Source organism: Cygnus atratus, chromosome 16 (assembly GCF_013377495.2).
Source record: "Cygnus atratus isolate AKBS03 ecotype Queensland, Australia chromosome 16, CAtr_DNAZoo_HiC_assembly, whole genome shotgun sequence".
Classification (NCBI taxonomy): Eukaryota; Metazoa; Chordata; class Aves; order Anseriformes; family Anatidae; genus Cygnus; species Cygnus atratus.
In genome coordinates this window covers 15934896-15951971 of record NC_066377.1, presented here as the reverse complement: position 1 = coordinate 15951971, position 17076 = coordinate 15934896, and the positions used below count along the sequence as shown (strand labels likewise).

The 17076-nt window shown below is 47.2% G+C and overlaps 2 protein-coding genes across 17 annotated transcripts in view; both read left to right on the top strand.

Moving 5' to 3' along the window:
• EPB41L1 (erythrocyte membrane protein band 4.1 like 1) overlaps positions 1–9090 on the top strand; it is an 81087-nt gene extending 71997 nt beyond the window's left edge. For 10 of the 15 annotated variants that reach the window (XM_035548308.2, XM_035548307.2, XM_035548305.2 and 7 more), the window contains 3 exons: positions 3287–3367; positions 4373–4489; positions 7958–9090. In XM_035548308.2, coding sequence (XP_035404201.1) covers positions 3287–3367; positions 4373–4489; positions 7958–8017 — 258 coding nt within the window. In that variant the 3' untranslated portion in view covers positions 8018–9090. Of the gene's footprint in view, positions 1–3286; positions 3368–4372; positions 4490–5904 lie in introns of all 15 variants that reach the window. The other 5 variants (XM_035548309.2, XM_035548306.2, XM_035548304.2 and 2 more) reach the window with 1 other exon arrangement.
• A 798-nt stretch (positions 9091–9888) lies between these two features.
• On the top strand, positions 9889–16812 carry AAR2 (AAR2 splicing factor). 2 transcript variants are annotated; one of them, XM_035548410.2, is made up of 3 exons: positions 9889–10780; positions 12211–12440; positions 13814–14709. In XM_035548410.2, exons 1-3 carry the CDS (start codon positions 10024–10026, stop codon positions 13883–13885), a joined length of 1059 nt encoding a protein of 352 aa, XP_035404303.1. In that variant the 5' UTR covers positions 9889–10023; the 3' UTR covers positions 13886–14709. The 2 variants fall into 2 exon arrangements, with proteins under 2 accessions (XP_035404303.1, XP_035404302.1); XM_035548409.2 differs by lacking the exon at positions 13814–14709 and adding an exon at positions 15579–16812 and having other exon boundaries at positions 9895–10780.
• The last annotated feature ends 264 nt before the right edge of the window (positions 16813–17076 follow it).

The window sequence follows — 17076 nt, the reverse complement described above, 5'->3', positions numbered from 1 at the left end:
GGTGGGCATCATGTTTGCTAGACGCCAGTCGACTGGAACTGATAGCCAGGACTGCTGATAAATGATGGAAAGTGGCTTGGTGAGCACTTCCGCCAGCTCCCTCAGTACCTTCGCATGGATCCCATCCGGCCCCATAGACTTGCGTACATCTAAGTGGTCACTAACCATTTCCTTCTGGTCTTCGTTCTGTTCCCCATCCCTACCTACCAGCTCAGGCAACTGAGTACCCAAAGAATAACTGGCCTTACTTCTAAAGGCTGAGGCAAAGAAGGCATTAAATATCTCAGCCTTCTCCTCATTTCTTGTCGCTACTTCCCTCCACATCTAATAAAGGATGGAGATTCTCCTTAGTCCTCCTTTTCTTGTATTTATAAAAACATTTTTTTATTGTCTTTAACGGAAGTAGCCAGATTGAGCTCAAAATTGGGCCTTGGCCCTTCTAATTTTGTCCCTGCACAGCCTCGCAACATCCTTATAGTCCTCCTGAGGGACCTGCGCCTTCTTCCAAAAGTCATAAACCCTCTTTTTCTTCCTGAACTCTAGCCACAACTCTCTGTTCAGCCAGGCCAGTCTTCTTCCTCGCCAGCTCATCTTTTGGCACATGGGGACACCCTGCTCCTGTACCTTTAGGATTTCCTTCTGGAAGATTGTCCAGCCTTCCTGGACTCCTTTGCCCTTCAGGACTGCCTCCCAAGGGACTCTGCCAACCAGTCTCCTTAACAGGACCGAAGTCTGCCCTCCAGAAGTCCAGGGTGGTGGTTCTGGTAATCCCTCTCCTTACTTTTCCAAGAATCAAAAACTATTAATTCATGATCACTGTGCCCGAGGTGGCCTCCAACCTTCGTATCACCTACAAGTCCTTTCCTATTTACAAGCAAAAGGTCCAGCTCTGTCTCTAGTCTGGCACACTCACCAGCTGTGTCTGGAAGTTATCTTCCACACACTCCAGAAACCTCCTAGACTGTTTCCTCTCTGCTGCGTTGTATTTCCAGCAGACATCTGGTAAGTTGAATTCCCCCACAAGAACAAGGGCTAGCGATTGCAAGACTTCTCCCAGCTGTTTGTAGAATATTTCATCTGTCTCTTCGGCCTGGTTAGGTGATCTGTAACAGACACCAGCTAGGACATGTGCCTCATTGGCCTTCCCCCTAATTCTTACCCATAAACATTCAACCCTGTTATTGCCGTTATTAATCTCAAGACAATCCAAAGACTCCCTAACGCACAGGGCTACCCCACCGCCTCTCCTTCCTAGCATATTCCTTCTGAAGAGTTTGTAGCCATCTGTTGCAGCACTCTACTCATGCGAGCTGTCCCACCACGTTTTGGTGATAGCAACTATGTCATAGCCTAGTATGTCTGCTGCACAATGGCTTCCAGCTCCTCCTGGTTGTTGCACGTACTGTGTGCATTGGTATAGATGCACTTCAGTTGGGTTAGCGATCCTGCCACGTTTTGGGGGGCAGAGAATCCCTAATTCCTGCATGACCATTTCTGGGCACTGGTGATTTCTAACCTGTCAATGTCCCTTGTGCCTTTGGTACCACGTGGCTCTCCATCCCATACCTCAACAGGGGCGGCAGACTGATGAACCTTGCTAGCACACTGTCCTTTAACCATTGTCATACCACCCCCAGGCTTGTCTCTGTCAAACCTGGTTTTATCCCTTTCTCCCTTCAAATCTAATTTAAAGTCCTGCCAATGAGCACTGCTAACTCCTGAGCAAAGATCCTTTTTCCCCTTAGAGACAGGTGAATCCCATCCATTGCTGGTGTCTTGTAAAAAGACTTGTGATCAAAGAACCCAAAGTCCTGCTGGTGACACCAGGCTCAGAGCCATTTGGTGGCTCTTCCTGCTCCTCACCTCATTAGTCCCTGCAACTGGAGGGACAGAGAACACACCTGTGCTCCTGACCCCTTAACTAGTTTCCCCAAGGCCATAAAGTCTCGGACTTTGTCTTGAAACTTCATCACTGCCTATGTGAAAAAACAGTAACAGGTAATAGTCTGAAGGCTGAAACAGGGCAGGAAGTTTTCTCTTCACATCCCTAATCCAGGCCCCAGGGAGGCAGCAGACCTCCATGTGAAGTGGGTCTGGTCCGCATATTGGGCCTTCTGTTCCCTTCAGAAGGGAGTCTCCCATGACAGTGACCTGTCTCTAAGAAGATGCCCTTCCCCTCCTTACAATCTGAAAAAGTGTCTGCTGGCCTGTGGGAGATCATCATCTGGCCCTTTGCCACACTCCAAGAGCCCCTGGCCCAGTTCAGCCCTGCTGTGCTACCCATCCAGTGCAGCCAGGCATGACTGCAGGGGATTTCAGACAAGGATAACCTGTGTTAGACCGACTTTGGGTGTTCATCACCCCCATGGCCTGTGCCCAAGTGCCATGCCCACCTCTATGCCTTGGTATATTGGGAAGGAAGGGAGTCACTGGGTCAAGAAGGAAAAGCAGAGCTTGGCATTGCTGAATTCTTTGTCCTGAAGGCAGCAGTGGGGATGGAGAGACTGCATTAGGCTGCCGCCAGTGTGTGTGCAACTCCCTGTCCTTTTAACTGGTGTGTGTTAATCCAGGCATACCTTGAGTCAGATCCCTTGTCCAGAAAATCCACAGCACAGCTGCCAGGTACCTCACACCAGTGCCAGAGCACCTCACCTCAGCTCAGCTATGGAAGCCGTGTTCTTGTTGGTATATTGGATTTATTAGAGATGGAGTGGCTCAGGCAAGGGGGAGAGATGTTAGAAAATTAAGGAGGTATAGCTGCATCAGAGGACCTCACCCATGGCCGCTTCATTCCCAAAGTAAGTACACATAAATGAAAGTAGAAACCCAGCAAGGGACCTGAGAAGGCAAGAGTGGTGCTCCACCACCTGCCTGCCGCTGGCCCTTTTCCTTTGCTGTCTCATGCACTGTTATTCCTACCCCCCTGTGATTAGCTGTGTCGTGCTAGCTCCAACCATGCACTGAGTCAAGCTTAGGGGGAGATACATGAAATAGCCGGGGAGTTTCTAAGATGATGCTGGCTTTGTCCCTCCTCTGGTGGGCAGTTACACCTACCAGGAACTGGTTTGTTGGGTGCTCTCCGACTCCTCTCCTTCACACGCAGACAGAGGCAGCATGATGACTCTTGGCTTCTGAATCTTACTATCTGTCCTGTGACCAAGCGGCTGCAGGCAAGGCCTTGTGTTAGTCTTTTTGCCCCAGAAGCCTGTAGGCTGCAAGGCATGGGGCCGAGGCAGGGCACAGGTCCCGGGGGGCTGCAAGTGAGTGCTGTCTTCTTCTTGTGCAGACTGTGAAAGGAGGATTTTCAGAGACCAGGATAGAGAAGCGCATCATTATCACAGGAGATGAAGATGTGGACCAGGACCAGGTAGGAGCAGAATACCCTGGCTTTCCCCAGCTGTGGCTGCCCCTGGCAGTGTTACTCAATGCTTCTGGTTCTGGCTTGTACATGTTTGGTCCTTCACTCTGAAAACAGAGCCCTGAGGCCCCAAACCTACCAGCTCTGCACAGGCCATAGAAGAGGGCAGTTGTGTACCTCCAGGAGGTACAGTGGTACTCACGGGAAACCCTAGCTCCATCTCAGAAGGAGTGACATCAGTCATCACCCACTTGGCCTGCAAAAGGACGGGATCGTTTGGTTTATACTGAGCAAGAGTTCCCAGCCCAGCTCCCATCAGCACCTGTTGCAGAAGTGAAGCAGCAGTACAGATTACATTTCCAGTTGCCTTTTCTCTGTTGCAATACCCTGCAGTGAGACAGGTTCTCCCTTTCTTTCTTGCAGTCTCGCTATGGGTTGACTCCCTCCAGCTGACTTTGTTTTGCATCTGCCTCCTTGACATAGGAACGAAAAGTGAAAAACTTATTAACATAAATCCTTCAGGCTGCAGGGTCATTTCCCTCTGACCTAATCCTTTGGGATTTGTTGCTTAAAAAATGAAATTGAAGTTCTAAAGTACTTTAAAGGGATCTTCAGCAGGCTCTAAAATTAATTTTAGATTTTTTAGAATTATAATAATAAATTTAGTAAAAATACTATTTTAGTTCTTTTTCTAGGGTATTTCTGCAGAGAATTGCTGCTCTTCCTTCGCTTGGGTTTCTGAAGGGAGCCTGGGACATTGTGCATCTCTACAGAAATGACAGCAAATGAAGGGCAGTGCACAAGGCCTCCCAGTGCTGTACAAACACCTGGTCGGTGATAGGTTCCAGCCCTTTCTGCCAGGCCATTATGTGTAGGTTCAGCTTTGAATCTCTGCATCTGTGCCTGCTTGGAATCCCATTCAGCTCCAGCTGCTTTCTGTCTGCTGGTTGAGAGCAATGCTAGTACCAGACTTCATGGAAATGTCAATGAATACTTTCATCATTCTGATTTTAGGCACTGGCTTTAGCAATCAAGGAGGCAAAACTACAGCATCCTGACATGCTGGTAACCAAAGCTGTGGTATACAGAGAAACAGAACCTTCTCCAGAGGAAAGAGACAAGAAACCTCAGGTAGGTGGAGAAGTTATCAGGTACAGCTTACACCTGCTGTGTAAGAGATGTATGTAATAAAGTGTGTCAGCATGTCCCTTACACCGTATTGTGTGGAGTAACGCAGTGGAGTCCTTTGCAGAGGTTCTTCACTGATGCTTGCCTAGGTCTCCAGACGATTGCATAGGCAGAGCATGCATTTCCACAGTGCATGGGCTTTGCTCACCTTCCTGCTCAAACAGCCTGGGCACATTTCCACAGCTAGTCATGGTCGCTGTTTGGGACTGACCCCACCAGCTGCAGGTGCTGGTAGCAATTGTGACACAGGAGTGACACAGGAGGTAGCTTTGTGACACAGGAGTGGCAGCTCTTGGCCAGCAGTTCCAGTATGATGGTGATTGCAGGCATGGCCACATGGCTGTGGTTATAAAGCCAGTGCCACATCACCAGAAGCCATGTTGTATATGTCACCTTGCTCTCCTGCTCAGCAGAGGGGTCAGAATCATTTGCATGTAAAGAGGAAGGACCTGCTCGTCTCCCTGGGGCAGGGAGTGAGAGAGGTGATACCAATATGTATAGGCTGAGAAACTTGGCAACAGGTTTTGTAAAGCCACTCCCAAGTATCAGACCGGTATTTGCAAAAGAAGAGTCTTTTTTTAATCCCATCCCTGTTCTCCAGGTTGTCCTTTTAGAACCATGCAGGTGCAGGCAGCAGCACACAAGGTTTGCATCTCCCCACAGATACCTCAAAGCAGATACAGCTCCACACACATTTTTCTCCAGGGCAAAACTGGCCTGAGGAGTCCTGCTCCACTCTTACCCCCTTACTCTGACCCCTTTGCTCCCGCATCAGATTGCTACAGCTGTTTTGTAGCAAGCTGTACAGCAAGGCCGTGGCACCTTTCAACAAACTTCTGTAACAGAGCAGCTAAGGGGCAGAGGAGCGTGCTGAAGAAGGGAAGGGGAACTTTTGAAGGTAGCTTCACTACTGAAAAATGTTTGAGGAGCTCAGTTGCGAGCTAGACAGTGCACTTCAAGAGGCCTCTTGGAAATGGGATTTCATGTTTCTTTATTATATGAAGATTTTCAGTTTGGAAGGTCAGAAAAGGCTGTTGTATCTGTCTACTCTTACTTCCTTTAACACAGCACAAATAAGCCTAGACATTTCTGCATCTCTTAGGGAGCCACTCAATTATAATTTAATGGCCTAAAGTAATCAGCGATCCACTGATATCTCCCCCATACAGCAACACCAGCTCAGTGAACTAAGAGGTCCTTCTAATGACCAGACGTCCTGGTAAAGAAGTGCAAACAGTGTCCCTAAATGTTCACAAATTTACTGTCCATTGCCCTCATACAAACAGGAAGCCTGTTATAGTTGAATGAGTCAGAAAGGGAACACCCCATGACCAGTCATTTTCATCTGCCTTGTACAGGAATCTTGACCAACATGTTCTTGGAAGTCAACATCTGTATTCAAACCTGGAGAACAGTGAAGAAGGAGCCTTCATGCTGGATTTGTCAGCAAGACATAGACATCCTGGCTGCAATGTTTATGGCGAGAGACAAAATTTTTAAAAAAGGAATAGCAAATATATTATATATATATATACATACATACACACACACACACACACATATATATATATATATATATAAAAACAGGAAACAAAATGCATCCTTGCACTGCTGCTATATGCTGGAAATGAATAGCAAACAACAACAACAAACAAAACCACCCTCTTTGCAGATAAATTGAAGAATTTACTGGATTGGTGATAAAATAAGATCATAAAAACATAATAACAATAATACAATAAGCCACCATCTTGCATGTTACATTAAAGGATACACAATCATGAGTTCATTTGTTGCACATTAAATGGAAAGGAAAACTGCTTTGCAACAAAGCAAGAAATAAGCAAACTGAAATAAAACAAACACAAGCAGAAGCAAAACCATTCCCCACCTCTGGAAAGAAGAGAGAAAAACATTGAGTTTATTACTTTAGAGTTATTTTCCGATTTGGAAGTTTGATTTCACCCTTCTCCTCATTCCATGCTGGTTCTTTTGCATCTTTTGGGGTTCTGTTAACTCTTCCCCTTCTCTGTGCACTTGTCCAACCTCTTGTTCTCTGAAGGTATTTAAGAATTGATTTCATTTCAAACAAAACAAATGATATGTATATGGTTTCTCATTTATAAAAATGCAGCCTGTAGGGGTTTCATATGGATGTGCATTTAAGTTATGTATATTATTATATATAACAAGGGGGGAGGGGGGGAACAATACTGAAATAATTCAACAGCACTGGTAAATATGATGACATTTTTAAATTATTACCTATTTGGTTGACTGTGGTTGGTGTATTTTGAGACTCTTAGATCACATTGGGACTCTTAGTCCTGCAAGAAGAGAACAGGGAAGGTGTCAGCCACTGCTGTTTGGAGGGAGGAAGGGGAGAGAGAGAGGTGGGAGAAGTCCTGCTGACTGATCCACATGACAGAGGAGAGCTGGGTTTCCTGTTGCAGTATGTGGTGTTTGGAAAAGGTTGCTCAGTGGTGAGTTGGAAGGGCAAGGAAGGAGGTTCAGGCTGCTCCTGCAGCCTGAGATCCTCTCCCTGGCTCCCACCCAAAGGCATCAGCATCAGCTGGGATCAAGGTTGCAGCTGCAGGACTGTGTTCATCGCTTCTCTTCAGCTCATTGAGCTGTGAAGACTTTTGGGTTGTTTTGGATTGATTTGGATTGTTTCTGGATCCCAGTAATGCAGTTACTCAAGATTTGTAGTAGGAAGGGTTGGAGGCAGAGTAGTTGTTTCTGCCCTGCTTTCCTGCTGCCCAGGGTGCGACGGTTAGTGATGGTGATGGCAGAGCAATGGCAGTCCTTTCCTGTCCTTGCCTCCAGGTGCTGCCCAAGGGCAGGCAGTAGAGAGACCACGTCGTCTCCATCACTGCAGTGTCCCAAGTGTACAAGGCTGGATGACAGAGCCTGGTCCTTCTATGTAAGGAGGCATGTGTCAAGGAGATACCAGTGAAGCTGCCTGCCCCACAACTCACGATGACTCTGCCTTTAGAGACGGGCCTTCTCTATGGCTGCCTTTGGAAGGGGATTATGGGCCAAGCCCAGGGTCTTGTACACTGTGAACCAGGCAGTTAGAGTAGACTTGGAACAAAAATCAGAAAGGAAAGGAAATTAACACATTTCCGTTTTGGGATTATCTCTATCTCCTGTGTAAACAGAAGGGCCCACAATTCTGCACCATTTTGCCTTTAGTCTCCCATCCTTCACACAGACTGCCCAGAAATAGGTGCATTTAACTGGTTTCTGCAATGGATCTGAGGATGACAGTGAGCAGGGAGAGCCTGAGCCATTAGGATGTTGTGGGCAGACCTCCCTTACCAAATCTTCTGTCCTGGTCTCTGGCAGCCTTGGATCACCAGCTGCTTGCTATTATGTCCTCATGAAGTCTGTTCTCCTTCCGGTGTATAGGTTTCCCCTGCAAGCATTGAAGACTTGAGCACAGGCTACTTGGACAGTGGACAGAGTTGATGGCTGATGCCAGTGCAGTCATGTTCCTGGAGAAGTTGGTTGTGGGGTCTCCCTCAGCTTCTGTCTGAGTGCGTTCATCTGCTTGTGACCTGCTGCTTTTAGAGACCAGACCCCAAAACAGAAAGAATTAAGGCAGTTGCAAAGAGGCTAATTTTCTCTCTTTCCTTTTTATATACACCCAAGCCAGCTGTCAATAGCAGTCACACTTTCAGAGACACGCACCGGGTGACAGAGGACCAGTTCTCAGTGCCTGCACAGGGCATCCAGCCCTTCTCGCCTATTAGCAATGATCTGCACACCGTGCTGGTTGTTCTTCAGCACGCTTTAGTTCATACTCAGAGGAGCCCATGTGGCTTTGCTACCCTTACAACCAACCACAGGCTACTCTGAAGATAGATACCTGCTTTTTTCATCATGTGTACCATTATAAAAATGAAGGTTACTGTTAAAATTAGTGGCCTTACACAGTTAGAATTGATGTGAGTTTGGACTCAGACTAGTTATGTGTGGAGTGAGTGGATCCAGTTCCCTGGCTTCCGCAGCTTGTTTAATGGGGGTGACAATGTTCCAAAAAAAAAAAAAAAAAAGGAAGAAAAAAAAAAAAAAGGAAAAAAGCTCACTGCTTGTTCACCTGGTGAGGTGCGGGTTTCTGCTGCTCAGCAACAATTGATGCCCCTGCGGGCTTGGCTCTTGCAGCCTGCCCCTCGTGTTGCTGCCGTTTTGGATAGCTGATTACCATTTGTTTTCTTCCAGGGGCCTTTCTGTTGAAAGGGATGAGAGACATGAGTGCCTGTTTTTACCTGATCCCATAAATCCATTCCAAACCTGGCCTGCAATTGCATGAGTAATATTAACAGTAACAATAACAATAAATATTTATTTTTATTTGAAAAGCACCTTACCAACCAACTGCAGTGCTCTGTTGTTCCTTCACTAACTCCCCTTTTCTCTTCCCTTGTTCTTCTTCTCCCCCCTTCAGTCATACTCCTTTTCAGTGCTCGGTGGTGTATGCGTGTGTGCTCACTGTTCTTGTATTCAATAAAAGTGAAATAAATGTGTTTGATGCTAAACCAGCTTGTGGCCTCATTGGACTCTTTCCCACCAAGAGGATGGACAAACTGGGGGACGTGGCCATGTCCAACCAGGTTTTCTGCACATTAAAACACTGGACTCTCTCCTGTATATAGCGAAGACGCCAGTTTGGGTATTGCTGTCTAATGGGGAGGTGAAAGAAAGTCAGGTGTTCTTTATAGCTTATCCCTCAGCTCTGGCGTGTGGTGTGTTTGTGTGATGCAGTGAAGAAGGCTAGTGGTTGTGAAGATGTTCAAAACACAGGGAGGAGGGGGCTGCGCTTGTCTTTGAGGAGCTTCCTCTGTCCCGGGAGGTGATGATGCCGTCTGGGTGTCTGTCCCGGGCTCTCGGTCTGTCTGTCCCACCACGGGGCTCTGGGTGTGCAGCTGGGGGGTGACTGCCAGCTTCGGGGGCTGGATAAGCGACAGGCCCTCCTGGGGGGGGGGGGGAGGGACGCGACTTTGGGTCGAAACGAGGCAACCGCTGGCCTCGGACCGGGCGGCAGGTCCGGGGCGTCTCTAGGAGCCGTGGGGAGGAGCAGGGGTGCGGGGGGCCACAGGAGAAGGCCGCTGGCCGGCAGGCGTCGCGCCCGCGGGGAGGCCTGCAGCAGCGTGGGACCGTGGGCAGGAGGAGGATCCCCGCCCGGGGCGTCGGGGCCTTGGGAACCCTTAAGGCACCCCTACGAGGTGCGGGGAGCCCCAAAGAGCCTTTGGGGCCCGAGCGGGGAGGGGGCAGGAGCAGCGGGGAAGGCGGCCGCGCCCGGAACGGCCGTGCCGCGGCGTGGGGCTGCCCGGGCGCTGTCGGGGAAGGACCGGGCGGGGAGGAGCGGGGCAGGGCCGCCTTTCTCTGCGGCGCCGTCCGGCCGTGGCGGTCGCGGCCTGCCGAGCGAAGCCGAGCCGTGCCCCGCCGTGCCCCGCTCCGCCCGCGGCCGGGCCATGGCGGGGCCGCAGCTGGACGCCGAGCTGGCCAAGCAGCTCTTCTTCGAGGGCGCCACCGTCGTCGTGCTGGGCGTGCCCGAGGGCACCGAGTTCGGCATCGACTACAACAGCTGGGCCGTGGGCCCCCGGTTCCGCGGCGTCAAGATGATCCCCCCGGGCGTCCATTTCCTTCACTACAGCGCGGCCAGGGGCGCCGGCAGCCGGGAGACGGGGCCGCGGGCGGGCTTCTTCCTGAGCCTGCAGCGCCGGGAGGTGCGGGTGCTGCGCTGGGACGCCGGCAGCGAGGCGGTGGACCTGGCGCCCCCGGCCCCAGGGGAGGCCGAGGCCCTCAGGGAGAACCTGCAGGAGATGGACAAGTTCCTTGGGCCCTACCCTTACGAGACCCTGAAGAAATGGATTTCCCTCAGCAGCTTCATCAGCGAGCCGGTGATGAGGAAGCTGCAGCCGGAGAGCGGGCAGATCACCGCCTTCTCCGAAGTGCTCCCGGTTGCGGCAGGGAAGCACCCCGAGGACCGCGCGGGGCAGAACCGGCCCCCGTATGACACGGGGTGCAAGAGTTACGCTGAGGGCATGGCACGGCTTCCCGAGATGAAGCCGAGGGCTGGCACTGAGATCAGATTCACGGAGCTGCCGAAGCAGATGTACCCTGACGGAGCTACTCCAGAGGAGATAACCAGGCACAGCATGGACCTTAGCTATGCTCTAGAAAAAGTGATCGACCAGCGATATGCCAGCCAGCCTCAGGATTTGCTCGGTGAGTACAGAGTATCCCACTTAGGCACCTAGAAAAAATGAAGTCGTCTCAATGTAAAAATGAGAGCCCCAGCACGAAGCCTTAAGTTGTTGTGTGGACCTTGTTCACGTGTGCCCTTTTAACTGTGTGACTGCGCGGGATGGAGGAAGTTTGGGGGGGCTGCAGTCTCTGCAGGGCCTGTACTATTAGCAATGGTACCGGGGTGTGAGTGCTCGCATTCATAGTGTCTGTAGCTGCTGACTGCCACGTTTGCTTCTCTTGCTCCTGGGTGCTGCACTAATGCATTTAGAGCCTGGATTGCCTCCCATTAAGTCAAAAGCATCCTCCGCAGCTGGCTGTGGTTGGGGGGCACTGCAGATCCCCCCCTGGCAAGCAGGCACAGCATGCTGCTGCTGGTGCGCAGGTACCAGCCTGGCAATTTGGTATGAAATGATTTGAGGACAGAGCCAGCAGGGTCCTGGGAGCATTGAACAGGGCTGAACATTGCAGTTCTCAGATTCTTGTCCCCTTCCTGGTGGTGCGCTGGTATCGATTCACCAACAGGCACCAGCAGGGAGGCACATGGTGCACCTGTACTGGAGCTGCGCCTCCTAGTCACAGCGCTGTAATTGCTGGCTAGCCTTCTCTGGCAGCTTGTGATACAAATAAATGTCAAGTCTGTGACAGTCCCGGGGGTGTGTTCAGTGGCAGCATGGACAAAGGACATGAGACAGAGCGTCAGGATTGCTGAGCTTTGGAGTAAGCCTTTGTTTTTCCCTTCATCCATCTTTTCTATATTAGTGTTATATAGTTCATTCTTTATCAAAATTGTTGTAGACAGATTACATCAGAGCTGATTACGTCATCATATGCGAAGTTTCCCAGAGCCCTGGGAAATGGTGACACCATTTCTCTGGCTGATGCTAGGCATCCAGTGAGACCATGTCCTGGCTCTTTATTCAATGATGGAAAAATATCCATTAATGCACTGCTCACCTCTTCCAGTGTTCCAGCACCCTTCTGCTCAGAGGCATTTGCACTCCTGTATGGCTTTAGAAACCCAGGCGCAGGAGGAACAAATGCTTGCAGAGTACCAGCCGTGTCTGTTTTTATAATCGTGTATCCTGAGTGGTCTTAAGAACATGGATGACACTGGAAGTCCTAAGGTAGCTCTGTACTCTGATTCCCAGCAAAGTCACTCTCCAAAGACGATCATTTGAGTTACAACGAGCTCTGCACAGTTATGCTAAAGCTGAAGAGCAGAGCATTAGGAAATAGCATTTGGAGTATCAATTGCTGTTAGCAGAATCGCTTGGAGGGCAGAATGTTGTTTATATGCAAAAGTTAAACCCAGCATCTATGCAGTCATTTACAAAGCTTTTAAGGGGACATGTACTTTGGATATGCTTTAACTTACGTAGGTTTTATTTTGTTTTGCTCAATATGTGCAGCTGAGTTGCAGTTTGCTTTTATCTGCTTCCTGATTGGGAATGTATATGATGCATTTGAACACTGGAAAAGACTCTTAAATATTCTGTGCCGTTCTGAAGTCGCCGTTGGAAAGTATCAAGACCTTTACACCAATCTCATCTTTGTGCTGTATCACCAGCTCAATGAAATCCCATCTGATTTTTTTGTGGACATCGTCTCCCAGGACAACTTTTTAACCAGCACCTTACAGGTACGTCTGTGACTATCCCTTGAAAAATGGGAGTGGGAGGAGAGGGCTGAGAGGACATCAGAGCAAATTCAGGGAGAAGCTTCCAAAGGAAGTAAGCTGTTGGTGAGCCCTGTCAAAGATAGGGAACCTGTGTTCTCTAAGGACGCTTACGTTTTCTTTTACTTTTTCCCTGTTTTATTTACACAGAAATGCCACTTGCTTGTCATCCCCGAGCTTGATCTGATGATGAGTTTTAAGTATTGATCTTTTGCCTAGAAGAGTTTAATGTATTATCAATTTGAGTTAGTCCACATGCACAGAGGCCAGCAAAGTGAGGCAATGAGGTGAAAGGCAAATGAAGATAGCTACAACACAGAATGGGGACTGTGTCTGTTTTGTTGTTTTCCTTGCAAATAATGCTGGAAGTCGTCTGGTCCATTAGCACAGTTTTAGAGTTCTGGAGCAGCTCATCTAATGCGACTGGATTGTACCAGCATACTTTTTCTAAAAATGATTTGAGCTTTTAGCTGCATTAAGCTGAACGACTGTGAGAGAGGCTGAGCAAGTGCAAGGTGATGTCCGTTGATATTTTTTAATGTATTTATTTTTTAGATTTTCTTCCCCCAAATACCATTCATTTAAAAAAAAAAAAAGGAAAGAAAAAAAAGTGTAGCATAAAAGACTGATGATGGTAATTTTTGGTCAGCTTGAATGGTATGCTTAGCATGCAGACAAGTTGAAGTTAAAACTTATTGAGCTTAGGGCATTGATAGTATTTAAGAGGCCTTGCCATTCCTGCTAGCTTTATACAAAGGTGAAGGTTTCCTAGAATCAAATTCTTATTCATAGGAAATCTATGGTTAGTCCAAAATGTAGGAATACTCTGCTTATACTGATGTGGGCCTGAGCAAACCTATAAACCAGCAGCAGTAAAGCCACTTACTTCCACTCACTTTAACCATGCGAACAGATCAGCAAATAGACAGAAATTTTATATCTAAGGAAAACTTAGATTAAAAAAAAAAAAGCCATAACCAAACACACTGGTAAAACTCAGCAATAGAAACTTAATCCCAGCAGGAACCAGTAGTAAGTTATGTTAGAGATGCTTGTGGCAAATTGGTATTGCATTCTCCTTTCTCAGGGAATGGCTTCTTTTCTCTAGTTGTAACTCCAAGATCCTGCTGTACATTTTGGGGGATGGGGGGGGAGGAATAGGTGTTAGTTTTTAACTTGCTGGGTAAAGTGATATGGAAGCATCGCTTTAATCAAGTGACTGACTTCACTTGACCCCACTAGAATTTTTAAGAATTCAGATTTACAAAATTCTTGTGTGTTTTTTTTTCCATATTTTATTTTATTTTTGTTGGTGTTTTTTTTCCATCCCGTTACAGCAATGGAAAATCTGCCTCTATTTGCAGCATGCTCACCGAGCAACGCTTAGCCCTGTGAAGTTACAGCAGTAGAAAGAATGTGTCAACCGGCCATGCTTTCCATCTGATGGAAATTTTGGAAACATTCTGTCTTGCTGGTTATCTTTCCTTTTTGGGCGCCTGAGTATTGCATGCCCTGCGATTTCATCCGTCTTTGCTTTTTATGTAAGCTGATGCCCTTAGTGTGGCTGTGTTGGCTTCAGTGATCACCGTTAATCCCTAGCAGGAGTCACCACGCTCCTAGTAATGAAAAAGAAATTTGCCTTATGGTTGAACTGAGCCTCTCCTTGCTAAGAGTCCTCTGCGTCCCTGCTCCTGTGGGATTTCATGGATGTGCTGAAACAGTGCCAGGGACTTGTGTTACCCAGGCTCTTCGTGTGCACAGTCATCAGAGTTAGCAGCCTTACCTGGATGTGGGCAGGTGGATGGAAGTGCCAAATGGGAGAGGCTGGGGGGTGTTATCTGTGTGTTCAGCTCTGAGTGCAGTGATTTTATCTTTGGAGTTTGATCTAAAGCAGGAAGAGTGCAGAATAACCTCCATTGAGTACTGCAACCCTGACAACGTTTGAAGAAAGAAAGATTGATGAAATAAGTAGTTTAATGTGCAATTCGTTGAGGAGAAGTGGGAGGTATAATCTTTTAATCTTTTTTGTCATAGCGGTGTTTCTGTGTAAGGGAGCTGTGTTACCAAGAGTTAGTTTTACACTACAACAATCAGGGAATGGGCAAATGATCATCAGCAAAGCAATAAACATTGCTGTTCATTGTCAGTGCTTTATGCAGCTGTCAGTGGGTCTCTTCCAAGTAAGAATTTGTTTTTTTCCCCAAGCAGTTTTTCCTTCAGTTCCATTGTGCAATGAAATTTTTCTTTGACTTCGAAATATAAATTTCTTCCTATGGAAATGAACTCTGGACCACACGTTCGGTGTAGGATCAGAAGTGGGCTGATGAGAGATGGGATTTCGGGCTAAATGCCCTGTTTAATCATACACAGGTACTTTAACTCTTAAAATGCCAACAGAAGGCTGTGAATTTATGAAAAGTTTATAGATTTGTGCATGTTTGAATGGCGGAGAGGAGCCACCCTCAAAGGTTATTCCAGATTTCAGTGCCCTGTGCTGAAAAGAATAGCTGTGCTCGGAATAACTGGACTTTTTCAAGAGAGCTCCCATTCCTTTCTTACCTTCAAGGCATTTTATTGCATTTCCTCTATGTTTCCTAAGGTGTTGATTATACAATATTGCAAAAATATGCGGGGAGATCTCATGGTCCATCCAACCGTGAAAAAAATGGGTATAATTACCTGTTGGCCTTGTCGATTCATGCTGTAAAATTGCATATGTGGCAGATAAAAATTCAGTCTCTTTTTTTTTTACCCTCCTGCTCTGCCAGAGGGTTTTTTTTGCTCACAGTTAAGCATATTTCAGAATTCTGCAATACATATTTAATAACACATATATGCGTTTGCTTGAAACAAAGTTATTACCTCAGTGCAAATATTTCTAAGGCTAACTCAGTGGAATACAAGCAGAATGTCCGTCTGTCTTGGCTGTGGGATGAGAGACAAAGTGCAGGCTTTGCACTTAGGTTGCCCCAAAGCTGGTTTCCAGGATGTCTGATCCTTTCCCAGTGGACCTAACTTTAAACTTTACCTGGTACACACTGTTGATGATGCTCAGTTTGTGCCACGGCTGAGTTCTTACTGACATTTACTCTGTTCTTTCAGGTGTTTTTTTCCTACACATGCAATGCTGCCGTTGAAAGGACCCTAAGGAAAAAGGCTGAAAAATTCAAGGCTCACCTAACGAAGAAATTTAAGTGGGACTTTGAGGCAGAGCCTGATGACTGTGCTCCTGTAGTGGTAGAATTTCCTGAGGGTGTGCAGGTGGACTAAGCAAATCACCCACTTAAAAACAGCTTTTTTAAAGAACTTTTTCTCTACACCCTCTTTAACTTTTCCAGCTTCCTAAAGTCTGTTTCTGCAGCTAATTCTTCTTTATGCTGTAGAAACAGATGTAGAAAACATGGAAGGAGGAAGGATTCGTCACCTCATGAGAAGATCAGAGTTACTGGAGCTGTTTGAATATAGTCGTATGGATGCTTTGGACACTTTGTTTCTGTTTTCTAGCTCTTCTGCAGCAACTTCTCATTCTGTACTGAACCAGCTTCTAGATCCTTCGTCTCCTCTGTCCTCCTGGACTGGAGGTCACACCCAATTCAGACAGAAACTGCATTTAACGCTTGGAGCCTTTACCGATCCTGTTTGATGTCTCAGGAGTGAGGAGTGGAAGCCCACAGTAGGTCACCACAGCTTTTTGCAGCCTGAGCTCAAACTGTGAATGGAGAACTTCTGCTTTTCTAGGCTTGAATTACAGGAATATAACCAGAACTGTTTCAAAACTGTTGGAGACTTATGCTGCTTACTGTGATTTGTTCCCATGTTGTGGTGGAGGACTCAAAGCCACAGCAGAATTCAGGCCCATTTTATACCACTTTTATACCGCTAATACTGAGATAGATTTTCTTCTAATTCTGTTGAAGCTTTTGTATTTACTGCAGATGCTTTGTTTAGCATGGTGTAAAAGAATGTTGAAAGTTTGATAATGAGAAATATAATGACTGGACAATAGTCACACAGGTTGGAACAGAGGAGCCAGTTTGAGATAAAAGGTCAGACTTTCACGTGAACTGGACACTTCTGCTTTGTTGTGAACAGAAATCTCAAGTGCTTTCACAGGTGATGGTCTTTTCTTTCTCCCTATCCCCCCTAAGGTAGGCTGTAAGAAAATTCTGTGGGGCTCATTCAGAGCTGCACAAGGATTTAGTCCTGTAACTTGCTTGTTACTTTCTTAGCTGTTAGACTCCTTCAGGTATTTGTATGCATGTCTAACAAGATAACATGCTTGTTAGTCTGTAACGTTTAAAATAAATCTTACTCTCTTGGCCTTGCCTACAGAAAACATCCGTACAAATTTTTTATGAGTTATTTAGCCCAAGCTTTTAGTATTATGACACTGGCCTGTCCCTCACATTGGGATGTCCAGTGTCCCCAGAAGTAGCATCACAATGGTATCCGTGGCATCAAAGGACAACTCATAGTGTAATGGTACATGGCATGATGCAGAGATGTTCTGGGAAGGGGGTATGTGGTGTTATAATCAGGAACTTACCACAGGAATCAGCTGTCAGAAGCCCTCGTGTGCTGCTTCATTACCATTTCCTCA

Excerpts from the sequence above, each read along its gene's own strand:
- AAR2 (XM_035548409.2), top strand. The coding sequence starts at position 10,024 with ATGGCGGGGCCGCAGCTGGACGCCGAGCTGGCCAAGCAGCTCTTCTTC. Across the intron at positions 10,781-12,210 it reads CCAGCCTCAGGATTTGCTCG|CTGAGTTGCAGTTTGCTTTT; the intron begins GTGAGTACAGAG and ends CAATATGTGCAG. Across the intron at positions 12,441-15,578 it reads TTTTAACCAGCACCTTACAG|GTGTTTTTTTCCTACACATG; the intron begins GTACGTCTGTGA and ends CTGTTCTTTCAG.